The sequence below is a fragment of the Rhinatrema bivittatum genome, chromosome 2 (genome assembly GCF_901001135.1).
Source record: "Rhinatrema bivittatum chromosome 2, aRhiBiv1.1, whole genome shotgun sequence".
In the NCBI taxonomy this organism is placed as follows: domain Eukaryota; kingdom Metazoa; phylum Chordata; class Amphibia; order Gymnophiona; family Rhinatrematidae; genus Rhinatrema; species Rhinatrema bivittatum.
Window position 1 is genome coordinate 276,908,312 of NC_042616.1, and position 16,372 is coordinate 276,924,683.

Below are 16,372 nucleotides of genomic sequence, written 5' to 3' on the forward strand. Positions count from 1 at the left end.
AGGGAGTTGTGCAATCAAAGTAAATATCTGAATAAAAAATTTATGATCAGGAATATTTGGAGCATATATATTACAAAAAAATAATTTTGGTGTGATTTACTTCCACCGCCACCTGTACATACCTTCCTTCAGGGTCAGTAATTACCTTATCTATAAAAAATAGGAAAGACTTGTGTATTAAAATAATGACCCTTCTACACCTACAATTGTAGGAAGAAAAGAACATTTGACCCATCCAGTCTGTTTTCATCTTTTTATGATCAGATGGGGACAGATGTGTCTCTTGAAAGAAAACCACCTGGGCATGATATTTTTTAAAGGAAGACAAGTTTTCTCTTTATTGGCAAATGAATGCCATTGACATTCAAGGAAAAAATATTGAGATTAGCCATGGAATGGTGAAAAAAATATAGCCATTAGCTTTTTCAACCCATGACTAGAACACTCTCCAGCAAAAGCACCCCAACCAAAATCATGAGATATCCATAGAAGACAACTGGAGAACCACCATACATTTTGAACATCACTCACACACACAAACATCCCACTGACAGACACAAAGACAAATAGATTACCAAACTTCAAGGGACTATACTCTCCTACTGATCACACTTGCTCTGCAGCAGGAAGTATTCCCTGGGGCCAGATAAATGAACCCAGTACATTAAAAAAAATATATGATTCAAAGAAAGATAATGAAATAAAATAAATTATAAAGTTAAGATGTCTCAGTGTCTAATACAAAATTATGTACAGTTCAGTGAAAGGGGCATTGACACCACTGACGTTGTAGCTAAGACAGCAAAGTAAATGCAGCAAGCATAAATTCTATGCATCGAAAACGAAAAGAAAAGCAGTCAGGGACAGCGTTGGTTAAAGAAAGAGCAGGATCACCATTCTCCAGTAAATCCTGAATAAAGTTGGGTATTAATCTGTCTGCCTGATATTGATAAATCCAGGGCTACGCTGGGATTTTTAAGACTTCAAAAAAATATCTTTTATGCATATCAAAAACAGTTGTCGAGACTTTTGGAAAATTAATAAATTGTAATGTATATCATCTCATGATGTGCACTTATCTCTTCAATTTATATATGCAAATTAACATTATCAGATAGGAAATGCAATTTATCCTCCATATTTTTCTCTGCCTTCCTCTCCAAAGCATCTAATTTTTTTTTTTTTTATAGTCCTTGATCTCAGTTCCTATAACCTCTATTTTTTCCAAGTGTCTTGAAACTGCATAAAAGATTGTTCTGAAAGAGATTTTTCCAGGCCTGCTATAGCTTCCAAGAAACCCTCCAAAGTAGAAACATGAGGCCATTGGTCGAAACAGGAATATCTGTTGCTGCTGCTGTAATACTGAAATTGCTTGCCCCAGCTGAGCAGAGTTCGCCAAAGGTTGAACTGCCGATGAGCCTCCCTTTGTTCCATCCAAACTATATTCAAAATCTCCAGAAACTGCTGCATCTTCACCTAGTTGGATGCCACTAGCTACTGTTCCTTCGACTGGTATCTCTGTAATGGCCTGGACGACATCATTATTATGCGATGGACCCACAGAGCTCCAGGGCACATCTCTAAGGCAGAAGGAACCAGAGGAACATGTAGCTCTGGGCTGAGTGTGGTGCTAAGTCCTGGAGGATTTGCTGGCAACTATTATCCAGTGTGCCTCACCCCAGTGAGCATCTATCTTTGGAATCATCGGCCTCCATGTGAATGACGTGAGAGTCCATCAGGCTTGCCATAACAGAAGACCAGGGGGCTTCAGGAAACACCCTGGTCTTCCCCTTACATTTCACCAAAGGTAAATGTAAGAGAATAAAAACCACAGGTTTAATGTTAACACCAAGGCTCCAGATCAACATCCAACATTTTAGACTTTGGAAAGATTTTTAATTTTTGAAAAAAATGGTTAAGACCCAGTTTAAATAGATTTTTATGATGTGAACACTGTACTATACTGCTGTACTTTATAATTTGCTGATTGGATTTTATGGCTTAAAAATCATAGTTATTGTTATAGTTTATAGGTGTATTGTGGCTGATACTTAGACAAGGGTTCTCAACCTTTTTTCTATTGGGACACACCTGATAGATAATGCTTCCATGCTTGATACACTGAACACAACCATCACGGGGCTAAATGTAAACAAATACAAATGCATCTACAGGAACCCGCGCCCCCCCCCCCCCCCAAACAATGGATACAGAGCAGAACTAGGATATTTCAGATACAACTACGTATAAAAAAGATATAAAGATATTCTGATTCTATCTCAGTAACAGAAACACAAACTCCCTTACTATACCAGGCACATTGTAAAATACAAAACCTGAAAAAAAAACCCCACTCAGCATCTGTGTAGCAAACCTTCCATACCATTGCAACACTAATTCCAAGAACTCAAACAGCAATAGCCCTTCCTATGAAAAGGCAGCAGTGCAGCACCAATGCATGTCCTATTGAGAATGAGAAACCACAAGACGACAGATTCAAATCCCTACCTACTAGTAAAATACCTCACCTCAGACACACATACAGAACTGATCTTCACCAAATACAGAATAAAAGGCCACAAATTACAAATGTGGAGACAAAAACTGGAATGGAAACCTCAAAAAGCCACTCTGAGTGCAGTGCAAAACTGGAGAGCTAGAAACAGAAATACATATCTTGTTACACTAAGCAAAGTACAAAGACAGAAGAAATGCATAGTCCCCAAACTGACTTATTATGGCTCTTGCACCCTGTCACTCCCTTTCCATGCTTCCATTATCCTTCACTTTTCCCAATTACTCCCTTTCAATCATCCGCTCACACTCATGTCCCTACCCAGCATTCCTGAACCTCCATATCCTCTTCCCTGTGCTCTCTCTATCCCCTGCTTGACTCTCCCTATCTCCTTCATCCCATCTCCCTGCCTGCCCAGCTATCCTGACCCCCTGTTTCCCACCCCTGCCTGCTCAGCAGCCCCACATGCACTCGCCCTTCCACCTTCATCTTCCCAGCATCCCCCAACCTCCTTTCCCCCACCCTCCACAGGGTGAAGAGATCATCAGCAGCATGACTTCCAGACTCAGCAGGAGAAGATAAAGTTTGCTTCCCATCAGGCCCAGAACAGCAAGAGCTCTGATCTAATTGAAGGAGGAAACAGCCTCCCACTGGGCCAGAAAGAAGAGAAGGAAGTGAGAGTAGCCTCCCATCAGACCCAATGTAAGAGAAGTCAACCAACTCCCACCTGGACTGATAAGGAGGCAGACATCTGCTGGCCCTGCGACACACTTCCCAGGATCTCGTGACACACCAGTGTGTCCCAACACATCTGTTGAGAACCACTGACTTAGACTATTTTAATTCTCAGATTTAATACAATATAAAACACTCACCCTCATTCACAAATCCCTCCACAATGACGACATGCAATGGTTCAAAGAACACCTCTACTTCCGTGAATCTAGCAGACCCTCCAGAAAACAACACGCAGTCACACTACACACTCCATCCTACAAAACGACAAGACTTAAATCCACCTCAAACCGAGCCCTTTCCATTGCTGGCCCATCGTTTTGGAACAACATGCCGTACACCCTACGTCAAGAACCATGCTATAAGAAATTTAAACAAAACCTCAAAACATGGCTCTTCAAGCAATCCTTCTCATAATTTCCCTTTTCCTCAAATTCCTTTCTTCCCCCCCCCCTTATCCCCCTTATCCCCCTCCTCTCTCCCCCCTCCCTCCACCTTCTCTCCACCGTGATGCCTCCCTTACTCTTTCTCTCCTTTCCTTAGCTTATTTTTCTTCTCCTCCTTCCCTCAACTTCTTCTTTGTGCCCCTGAGTTGAGAAATATGACTAAGAATGGTTAACTCCTATTAGTCACACAAAAAATGCCCAAAAAACTCTTATTCCAGAGCCTCCAAAATTGTCAACCACACATCAAACCAAGAAAAGGCCACTGGTATACATTTAACAATAATTGTAAAATGTAGAACCACCAAATATAGATCAATTGAATATATTTGTAGGACCTCTGATCTACGTGAGAATGTTAACCATACAAACTCATTTGTAGTATACAGGTCCAAATTTAATTTATTAATCAAAAAAATTTTTTTCTTTTTCAAATTTTTATATTTTATATCCATAAAAATTCCACAGCCCCCCCCGGGACGTCCGATAGTGTCGGGCAAAGGTTCTATTTTAGAACCACTTTCTAACTTTTTGGATTTTTTCTCAAACCTTTTGTAAGAGAAGCTGTTTCCTTCATACAAGATACCTCCCACATGTTACGTCTGTTGGCTGAGTTGCCATCTTTACCAGAAGATTGTTGGCTTGTCACCCTAGACATCACCTCTCTATACACAAATGTACCACAAGCAGAAGCCTTTTCTTTGATTAAAGACATTTTACACTCATGACCTCGTCCACATAGAATTCCAACTGGTTTTCTTTTGGAGTTATTGAAATTGGTACTATTCAAAAAAATTTTCAAATTTGATGAGACATTTTACCTTCAAATTCAAGGGGTAGCGATGGGGGCAACTGTGGCCCCCGATATCGCAAACCTTTATGTTACTCAATTTGAGATTCAACATTTGTATACATCTTCGTCATTTGCAAAGATCCTGATGTGGAAACGATACATAGATGGCGTTCTGTGTATTTGGCAGGCGTCCGAAGCAGAACTTATAGATTTTTTACAAGAAATCAATCAATACAATTCCCATCTTCAGTTCGTTGCACATTATCATCGAAACTCAGTATCTTTTTTTAGATATATTGATTCAACGAGATGAACAGAAACTACACACCACTTTGTTTCGCAAGGAGACAGACTGCAACCACCTTTTGCAATATTCAAGGTACCATCCTAAAAAATTAAAGGATAGTCTTCCGATTTCTCAATTTCTTCGTTTACGTAGGATTTGTTCAGATAAAGCCGATTTTATTAAACAAGCGGGCGAGTTAACAGAAAGGTTTATTCAAAAAGGATACCCTAAGAAAATGATCAAGAAGGCATTCAAACATGATTTATTTGCAAATCGGGATCTATTACTCCAGTACCAACAAAAGCCTTACAATCAAGAATTGACATGTGTCTTACGCTATTCTTCTCGTAGTCACGAGGTGGTAAAAATCATAAAATCTCATTGGCAAGTGCTTGCCTTGCATCATATTTTTGATTCTACCCCCAGATTTGCTTTCTCTAGAGCATCCAATATTCGTGACTTAGTGGTGCATTCGGCATTTCAATCTATTCAAGTGTCCCCACAACATGGAGGACATCAAACATGTGGATACTGTGACATGTGTGCTTTGGCAATTACAGGCACACAGTGGAGATTACCAAATTCTACGATAGTAGTACGTCAATCTGCTCTAACTAGCTGTGACTCGGAATGCGTGATATACGTGATTCAATGTCCGTGCGATAGTATATATGTCAGTTGCACCAAGAGAAAAATCAGAACGCGATTGATCGAACACAGGAGTTGCATTAAGACCGGCAAACTCAAGGCACCTTCAGTACAACACTGTTCTCAACTTGGACATCAATTCTCTGATCTGAGATGGACTATCTTGGAACACACTATGGCTAATACCCGCGGGGGAGATATTCAGATTTTTTTAAATTGCCGGGAACATTTCTGGATACATTGTTTAAATTCAGTTGAGCCTATGGGACTCAATGATAAAATAAATTGGTACTCTTTGATTTGAGCATTATACAATCACTGTATATGTGTTTGTGAGAAATCCCACTCCGTTCATGCTCCTCATTCTCATTGATTTTTTTGAGAACTGGTTTTCGTTTTCTGTTTATTTTGGTTTCAACTAGCTGCTACTTTCAATCATATTCAAATGGTATAATTTTTTTCCTCATCTTGACATACACAGTTTGTGACAAAAAGGTCGATGCAATTAAAATCTTCAGTTTATTGGGTGGTTCCCCTTTAAAACAAAAAGATGACCTGTTAGAAGACTAAGTTGCCAAAAGACGACCTGTTAGAGGACTGAGATTAACAATTTTGTATGCCGGATCTGCGTATAAAAACCGGAAGAGCCGCCATGTTCTTTAAATGGAATGGCGGTCGGAGATGCCGATCGCACAAATAATTTGATTAAAAGGAAATTGAACCTCGAAAAAATCCTTGAAGACCCTGAAGTTTATTTGGAGTAATCACTGCCCCTGAAGCAGGACCAGGATGGTCCGAAACACGGCTGTGTCGGGACGCTGAGGACGTGGGACGCTGAGGACGTTTAAAAGATGAGTATACCGTTCGGGACTGTTATATTAGAAAACCCGCTAAGAGTGATCTAGTGGAGTGGTTTTCATTTTTTGAAAGGTGGACTCAGTTTTCATAGTTAGTGCGACGGTGATGCATTAAACAGCTGCCGATAGTGTGGGTCTTGCAACGTCTTTTAAATATAAAAATTTGAAAAAGAAAAAAAAATTTTGATTAATAAATTAAATTTGGACCTGTATACTACAAATGAGTTTGTATGGTTAACATTCTCACATAGATCAGAGGTCCTACAAATACATTCAATTGATCTATATTTGGTGGTTCTACATTTTACAATTATTGTTAAATGTATACCAGTGGCCTTTTCTTGGTTTGATGTGTGGTTAACTCCTATTAGACCATGTGACAATTGTAAATGTCTGAATATACTTTGGATTATTTATTCTTCCCTTAGTTCAACGACTTGCCCAAATTACCGTTTACGCATAGTAACATAATAATAATATTCCTGCTGTTCACTTAGAGGTACTTAACTGTTTTCCCTGCTATCGTTGCCTCCCTACCAACTCCCCTTCTGTTTATTTTATTAAACACTAAGTTATATGTAAAGTCCGTTGCTGAATTTAATGTTCTACTGTAAACCGATCAGATATTCCAAACAATGAGCGGTATATAAAACCCACAAATAAATAAATAAATAAATACCATTTCATTTCTGTTATTGTATGTTGCTTTTTACCATGTCTTTTGATTTGTGATGGAATTTTATTGCTGTATCTCGTTTTGTGCATGTTTTATGGAAAATGTCATAAAATCTCTATCGCTCCATGATGAGACTGCTTCTAGATTACTGTATGCAATTCTGGTCACCACATCTCAAAAAAGATATAGTTGAACTAGAAAAGGGCAACCAAAGTGATAAAGGGGATGGAATGGCTCTCCTATAAGGAAAGACTAAACATGCTAGGGCTGTTGAGCTTGGAGAAGAGAGGGCTGAGGGGGGATATGATAGAGTTTTTAAAACCATGAATGGTATAGGACATATAAATGTGAACCAGTTATTTACTCTTTCAAAAAATACAAAAACTAGGGGATACCATGGAGTTTGTAAGTAGCATATATAAAACAAATCGGAAAAAATTCTCACTCAACACACAACTAAGTTCTGGAATTCACTGCCTGAGGATGTAGTAAAGGCAGTTTGCGTAGAAGGGTTTAAAAATGTTTGGACAAGTTATTGGAGTTTGTGTGTGCCTGATTAAAAGCTATGAAAAAGGCTAGTAAATTCTTTAGTTTGTGCCTAATTAAAAGTTAGGAAAAAAGAATATAAATTCTTTAGTCTGTATGTGCCTGATTAAAATCTAGGAACAGAGCCAGATAAAAAGCTAGGAAAGAACAAACAACTTGCTTTGAAAAGGTGTTAGAGAAGTGTGATCTATTTGAGTGGGTGTCAAAGTTGTTGAAAAGGAACAACAGAGAAGGTCAGTCTGGTAAACTAATTGAAGTGAGTATCACCAAAGGAATTGTTAATACTAATTTGCCTTTGAAGCAGAATATATATTGCAAGGGAAGAGCTTAGTAACATTCAATCTTGAGGGAGTATTGAGAGGTGAAGATTTTTCTGGTGGCTGAAGAGGTTTGTGAGTATTGCTTTGCTGGATAAAACTGGGAATTAAAAGCTCGGGAGACAGGTGAAACTGTGGGATAAATTAATCTTTAGTGTGTATATTTGACTTAAAAAAGCTAGGAAAAGGGCGGCAAGTTCTTTTGTCTGTGTGTGCCTAATTAAAAACTAGGAAAAAGGAAGGTAAGTCCTTAAGGCCTGGATTCTCTAATACCGCTGGGCGGTACAGGGGGCCGGGCAAAGTGGGGGGCGGGCCTGTGAAAGCCGGCAGCGATCGCACCTCTGCGGTGTGATCGCTGACTGCTTTCACACCCAATAGCGCCATCATAAAAGGTGGTGCTATTGGGCGCGAAATCGGCAGTGAAAAGGGTTCTTACCTTTTCGCTGACCGCAATGTCTTCGCAGCGTCCGTCCCAGGGCCGCCCCGATTCCTCCTGTTCCGGTCTTGATGCCGCCCTGACTCCGTCCCCATTTAGTGATCGCACGCGAAAAGTCCCTTTTTGCGTGCGATCGCTTTGGAAAATGACCCCCTTAGTGACTTTCTTTCCCTCCCACCCACCCCTAGACTCATTCTTTGATTTATAGACTCTTAGCCCATATACGAGGACAAGAGACGTTTTCACGTAAAAAATTAATCAGGGATTTATCGATAGATTAATTGTTCCCTTGCAAGTAATTGTCAAATTAACATTAAATACACCACATAAATTTTAAATACTTTCATTTAAGCATCTCAACTCCCTTAGCAACCTCAGGGGGTTATTTTCTAAAGCGTTATCCCTAATGCACATGATAAGGCTATATTATATGCGAAAAGGGCCTTTTCACATGCGATATCATGCAAATTAGGGGGAGGGGAGGAGTCAGGCGGGGAGGGGGCGGAGTTGGCAGTGTCTTCGCTGACGGCGATAATGTTACTAACATTATCGTTGGCAGTAGCACACCGAATAGCGCCACCTTTCGATGTGAAAGCCGGCAGCCGGAGCACTGCCATGATGCGAAGGCTGCGGGCTTTCACAGGCCTGCCCCCCCCCCGTCCCCCGTTTTCGCAGGATTCATCATTTTGTGAAGAATGATGAATCCTGGCCTCAATACACTAAGAACTCATCAATAGAAAGATGCAGACAGCAGTCTAGAAATGAGCTGGGGGCCTTCCAGTCTTTTGCACCAAGTGCCACATGTATGATTATCTACCAGTTGCAGTTTTTATGGGCAATAAATTGAAATCCTCAGCTCAGTGTGCGGCAGTGGTCAAAAAAGCAAACAGAATCTTAGGTATGATTCGAAAAGGAATGGAGAATAAAATGGAAAATATATTGCTTTTTTATCGATCCATGCTGCAACTAGAAAACGTGCAGAGAGAGCATCAAACATCATAAAGGAAATGGAATCTCTCTCCTATGATGAGAGGCTATACAAGTTAAGGCTCTTCAGTCTGGAAAGAGAAAGCTGACAGGACATGATAGAAGTGGGTTGGAATGGATAAATAAAGGATAGTTATCTACCCTTTCAAATAATACTAAAATAAGGGGACATTCCATGAAAATAGCAGCCAGCAGGTTTAAAACAAATTGTAGAAAGTACTTTTTTACTCAGCGCACAATCAAACTGTGGCATATGTTGCCAGAGGATGTGGTCAAGGCAACTAGCAAAGTGAGATTTAAAAGAAGTTTGGACAAGATTCAAACTTAGTCCAAAAAAAAATTATTACCTAGGCAGACTAAAGATAGCAAACCCAAGGAGTGAGTAACAGGAAATAGGTTTGCTTCATGGAATCTGCTGAGAACTTGTGACTTGGACGGGCAGGGCTGCTCTAGGGCAAATAGCGCCCTGGGAGAAAATGGTTAAAGACATCCCCCACCAACTGTGTATACACTACCTAACACACACACACACACACACACACACACACACACACACACACGTATACACACATACACAGACATACACATACACACAGGTTCTCTCTTACACACAGGTTCATACACACACACACACACACAAACATTCACTCTTTCAAACACTCCCTCTCACATACACACGTCCATGCTCCTACACACACTCCCTCTCTCTCTCTCCCTCACACAGGTACTACACCCAGGCTCTCTCTCACACCCACACATTCCGGGGCCTTCCCCCCCCTTTCTATGGGCTGCGGTGGGATGGGGGTCTGTTGCCGTAGGGCCTCTCCTCCATCGGCACTGGCTGGGTGATCCTGGCAGTGCTCAGGGTGCCCCAGGCAACTGCCTAGCTCGCCCACAACAAAGAATGGCTCTGTGAACTGCTGTTGGAAACAGGATGCTGACCTTGATGGCCCTTGCTCTTATATTTTTATTAAAAAAAATAAATTAAATACATATAATAGACTGATTCTCTGTGTGTCACTTAATCTCCTTGCGCCTCCAGGAGCTAACCTGAAACACAGCACATGTCATAATCTCTCTTTCCTGATGAGCAGCTTACTTCTGTTCATATCCCAAGACAAATAAAACATATTTGCATATGCAGTGTAGTTACTGTATATGTACTGGCATGCTGGCACATAAATAATTAAATGTGTGTCCAGGTCTATTCAAATACATCCTTACACAGACCATGTATCACGCTACATATTTCTATCATTTAAAACCCATTCAAAAACTGGCTTGCATTCTGATTGTTCAGGTCATACAATGCATTTAAACTCTAAATTATAAACATTCAGTATCTATCATGTGAAATCTTTATTTGCTTCTTTTGGTATACGTGAAACCATAGTGTTTTGGTGTACATAAATTAAATGGTATTGTACAAGTCATTCAGCAGCTGAGTTCTTACCTCATTCCACTTGCAGCTAAGTGGCCATAGGAGCCACTTGCCGAAGAGCTGCTGCGGGAGTTATTAAGAATTGTGACCAAGGAGTTTGGAGAAGTCCGGATCATGGTCTGAAGGTCAAAACTGTGGTCGGAAAAAGGTGATATGGACAGGGTGCGCTTCCGGCTTGGTCTGGCTGGCAGCCTAGGGCTGGGGAACCTGGAGCCTGTCATGAGAACAAAACATTATCAGATTGTAGTAATAGCGTAATACTCATTTATTCATTACTACCCTCGCTGTGTATAGAAAGTCACAAAACACTGACTTGCTGTGACAAGCGCCTTCACATCCCACCTGTGATCTACTGGCTACAATTGAAGAAAATTAGGAAGAAAAATGTATCTTCCAGCGACTTACCCCAGGGGAGCTCTGTTTATTAATGCCTAAGCAAAATGATAAATTGCTAAACAAAAGGAAAAGACTTCTATGCATTACCCCTCTCATTTCTAGTGATTTATGAATCTGATGGCTGCTTAGACATGCACATCATTAATTCACCACAAGGACTGAGACAATGGCACGGATCTGAGCGACCAGAAAACGCCAAGCCTTCATCCCCCCCCCCCAAATGCAAAGGGGTTGAAAATAAACTTCTAGAATATCAACTTTATACTGAGGCACTCGCTCTCTTAATTTATGACTCTTCTGCGTAGCACATCTTTTATTAAAAAATCAGATAAACATAATGGTACCAATATAAATAAGTTGCTGAGGTAGGTATTCAAATGCTTGTTGGCTAACTAAGGGAGTCATTTACTAAGCATTTTTCCCTTAGATACAGAATGGGAGAAAGCCTTTAGAAAACAGGATCCTAAGTTAGCTGGATAAATGTATCCAGCTAATCTAGCCAGCATACTGAGTACCACAGCTGCACCGGATAAGTTTTAAAGCTGAATGATGAATCCAGCGAACAATGGGGGGGGGGGGCTGGGCCTGCGAAATTCCGCAGTCTTTGCACCACCAAGGTGAATTCACTGCCGGCTTTCACACCGAATAGCGCCACCGTGAAAGGTGGTGCTATTCAGCGTGCTACTGGCGATGATAACGTTACTAACCTTATTGCCGCCAGCGAAGACACCACCGAGTCCACCCCCTCGCCGCCCCGAATCGATTTTGCATGTAATCGCAAGCGAAAAGGGCCTTTTCACGAGTGATAGAGGCTTACTGCACGCGATATGGCTGTATCGCGTGCGATAAGTCTTTAGAAAACAACCCTGTAAGTTAGCTGGATAAGTAATTCCTCCCTATTACTCTGGCTAATTACTTACCCAAATGTAGAAATTACTTACCTGATAATTTCATTTTCCTTAGTGTAGACAGATGGACTCAGGACCAATGAGTTTAGTGTGCTCCTGATAGCAGTTGGAGAGGGAGTCAGATTTCAATCTGACGTCAGCACTACATATACCCGTGCACGAGGCTTTACTCTCCAGTTTTCTCATCAAAAAGCAATTATGGATATATGTGTGTTTAGATAATTTTGATTAACTTGGTTAACTTGAATAACTTGAGTAACTTGATTAACTTGATACTTGATTACTCGGACTGGTTGACGTGGTTTATAGCTGGAGACCGCCAGGGCACTCAGCCGAGAAGCGCAGACACCTGGTAATATGGGTGTCTGAACTAGAGATAAGGGTTGGCTTACCCGTGCTTGTGTTGCCCTTGGGGGGTAGGTTCCCCTGAGGATTCTTGATTGCGAGGCAGCAATGGGTGGGGTGCTGAGTCCATCTGTCTACACTAAGGAAAATGAAATTATCAGGTAAGTAATTTCTACATTTCCTAGCGTGTAGCAGATGGACTCAGGACTAATGGGATGTACAAAAGCTACTCCTGAACCGGGTGGGAGGCTGCCTATGGCCCACTTAGTACTGCCCTTGCAAAGGTTGTGTCCTCCTTGGCCTGAACTTCCAGGCGATAGAATCTCGAGAAGGTGTGGGTGGAGGACCACGTTGCCGCCCGACAGATCTTTGCGGGTGACAGCATCTTGGTTTCTGCCCAGGACACTGCCTGAGCCCTTGTGGAATGGGCCTTGACGTGTAGAGATGGAGGCTTGCCTGCCTCTATGTAGGCCGCCTTGATTACTTCTTTGATCCAGCGGGCTATGGTTGCCTGCGAGGCCGCTTCCCCTTGCTTCTTCCCGCTGTGAAGAGCGAACAGATGGTCTGTCTTTCGTACAGGTTCCGATCTTTCCGGGTATCGGACTAGGAGTCTGCCGACATTCAGGTGGTGGAGAAGGTGTGAGTCTTCCGAGTCCTTATGCTCGTCTGGAGATGGCAGCGAGATGGTTTGGTTTAGATGGAAGTGAGAAACCACCTTTGGCAGGAAGGAGGGTACAGTGTGCAGCTGTATGGATCCCGGCGTGAATCTGAGGAATGGTTCTCGGCATGATAGTGCTTGAAGTTCAGAGATTCGACGGGCTGAGCAGATTGCCATGAGGAACGCCGTCTTCAAGGTCAGGAGCCGTAGGGACAGACTGCGAGTTGGTCTGAACGAAGCTCCTGCTAGGAAGTCTAACACTAGATTGTGATTCCATAGATGTATCGGCCACTTTAGAGGTGGTCGAATGTGCTTGACCCCTCTTAAGAAGCGGGAGACATCTGGGTGGGTCGCTAGGCTGGTGCCATCCACCTTGGGTTTGATGCTGGCCAGGGCAGCCAGTTGCACCTTGATGGAGTTGAGGGACAACCCTTTGATCTTGCCGTCCTGCAGAAATTCCAGGATCATGGGGATTTTGACTGTCCATGGAAAGATGTCGTGGTCCTCACACCAGGCTTCGAATATTTTCCATACTCGTATATATGTTAAGGAAGTAGAGAACTTGTGCACTCGGAGCAGTGTGTCAATCACTTGTCCTGAGTATCCACTCTTTTTCAGGTGAGGCCTCTCAATGGCCAGACCATAAGCGAGAATCTCCTTGGGTCTTCGTGGAGGATCGGTCCTTGCTGGAGTAGATCCCTGTGTGGTGGTAGGCATAGAGGGTTTCCCGCCAGAAGTGTTCGCATGTCTGCGTACCATGGCTTTCTTGGCCAGTCCGGGGCCACTAGAAGTACCAGCCCTCTGTGGTATTCTATCTTGCGGATGATTCCGCCCAGTAGTGGCCATGGAGAAAAGGCGTACAGTAGGTCCTCCTGTGGCCAGGTCTGGACGAGGCATCTATACCCTGGGACAGTGGTTCCCGTTTTCAGCTGAAGAACTTGGGAACCAGGGTGTTGGACCCGATTGCCAGAAGATCCATGGCTGGGGTTCCCCAGTAGTTTACTATCCACTGGAAGGCTGCAGTAGACAGTGTTCATTTTCTTGGATCCAGACTCTCTCTCTGCTGAGGTAGTCTGCAGTGACGTTGTCTTTTCCCGCGATGTGGGCAGCTGATATCCCTTGTAGGTTTGATTCTGCCCACGTCATTAGGGGCTCTATTTCCAGAAACACCTGCTGCCTTCTAGTTCCCCCCTGGCAGTTGATGTAGGCCACTGTTGTGGCGTTATCCGACATGACTGACTGATTTGCCCCGGAGTCTGTGACTGAACCATAGGCAGGCTAGTCTGACTGCTCGGGCTTCCAGTCTGTTTATGTTCCATGCCGACTCTTCTTTGTTCCAGTGCCCTTGAGCCGTTAGCTCCTGGCAATGGGCTCCCCGTCCCCGCAGGCTTGCATCCATGGTGAGCAAGTTCCAATCCGGTGGGGATAGGCTTGTTTCCTTGCTCAGATGGTCTTCTTATAGTCATCATTGTAGTTGGTTCCAAACCTTCGCGGGTAGCCGGAGGGGGACAGTAGTTTTGAGACATCGGGTTCCACCGTGACAGTAGGGAATGTTGTAGGGGCCGCATGTGGGCCCTTGCCCACGGGACGACTTCTATGGTTGATGCCATGAGTCCGAGGACTTGGAGATAGTCCCATGCCATGGGGAGTGGAGTTCAACAATACTCGTAGTTGTTCCATCAATCTCCTTCTCCTTGTAGGGGGAAGGGAGACTTTGTTCCATTTGGTGTCGAACCGGACTCCCAGGTACTCTAGGGATTGGGAGGGCTGCAGGTGGCTCTTGGGTGTGTTGACGACCCACCCGAGGCTATGCAGTAGTTCCTTGACTCTGGTGGTTGCTTGATGGCTTTCCTTTGGCGATTTCGCTCTGATCAGCCAATCGTTCAGTTATGGCTGCATGAGGATTCCTTCTTTCCTCAGTGTCACCGCTACTACCACCATGATCTTGTGAACGTTTGGGGAGCAGTAGCTAGCCTAAACGGTAGGGCCTGGAACTGGTAGTGATGGCCCAATATCGCGAAGCGTAGGAAACGCTGATGGATGCGATGGATCGGTATGTGGAGATAGGCTTCTGACAGATCCAGGGAGGTCAGGAATTCTCCTGGTTGTACCGCCTTTATGAATGAATGCAGGGTTTCCATGCTGAAGCGGGGTACCTTCAGGTAGTGATTTATGGTCTTAAGGTCCAGTATGGGCCGGAATGTTCCCTCTTTCTTGGGCACAATGAAGTAGATGGAATAGTGCCTAGAATTTTCTTGGTGTGTGGGCACCGGTATTATTGCCTTTAGGGCGAGGAGTTTTGATAGTGTAGTTTCCATTGCCTTCCTCTTGGAGAGGTCGTGGCATGGAGAAATCATAAACTTGTCCGGGGGGATGCTGTGGAAGTCCAGGTAGTATCCCTCTCAGATGATGGATAGGTCTCAATTGTATGACGTTATTTCGACCCATCTTTGGTAGAAAAGGGCGACTCTGCCCCCTATGATCTCTTCCTGTAGATGGGTCTGCTGATTCTCATTGCGTGTTGCGGCTGGGGCCTGGTCCCGAGCCGGCTCCTCTTTTGTTGTGTTTGTTCCGAAAGGACTGTCCCCTGCCGGCGGGGCGAGGGGCTTGGTAAGTGTTTTTGTATGGTCTAAAACGCTAGGATCCTCTGCCCTTGGATGCCCGGGGAGAGGGGCGTTGGTTCCTTTTGTTTCTGTCCTCCGGTAGACGGGGTACTGGGGATTCGCCCCTTTTGTCGGCTAATTTGTCCAGTTCGCTTCCGAACAGGAATGTTCCTCTAAGGGGCATTCTCGTGAGCCTCGTCTTACAGGCCGCGCTGGCTGACCAACTTCAGAGCCAGAGCTGTCTTCTGGATGCCACTATGGATGAGAGGTTCCTGGCTGAGGTGCGTACCAGGTCTGAGGTTGCATCCGTGAGGAATGATATTACCAGGTCTAATGCCTTAACTGGCGTAGTTGCATCCCTGGCCATAGCCAGGCAGGCGCATGATACCACGGCGCAGCAGGCAGCAATCTGTAAGGTCATAGCTGATACATCGTAAGACTGCTTGAGGATGGATTCCTGCCGTCTGTCATTGGCATCCTTGAGTGAAGCTCCTCCCTCGACTGGTATGGTAGTGTGCTTTGTTGTGGCGCAGACTAGAGCGTCGACCTTGGGAAACCTCAGGAGTTCCTTTGTTGCGGGGTCCAGGGGTATAGAGCTTCTAGGGCTCACCCTCCCTTAAAGGTGGCCTTGAGCATCCCATTTCAGGTCGATCAGTTGTTGTACGGCCTGTAGTGTAGGAAAATGGCGTGAGGTCTGGTGGAGCCCGGCCAGGAAGGGGCTCGCCTTGGACTCTGCTGTGTTGCATGTGTCCGAGATGGCCAATGCCTTCAGACTCATGGCT

The 16,372-nt window shown here is 43.8% G+C and overlaps 1 protein-coding gene across 4 annotated transcripts in view; it reads right to left on the reverse strand.

Moving 5' to 3' along the window:
- Positions 1–16,372, reverse strand: part of GLI3 (GLI family zinc finger 3) — a 687,322-nt gene that overhangs the window by 187,356 nt on the left and 483,594 nt on the right. For all 4 annotated transcript variants that reach the window (XM_029589537.1, XM_029589535.1, XM_029589536.1 and 1 more), the window contains one exon: positions 10,693–10,894. In XM_029589537.1, the coding sequence (XP_029445397.1) occupies positions 10,693–10,894 (202 nt within the window). The remainder of the gene's footprint in view (positions 1–10,692; positions 10,895–16,372) is intronic.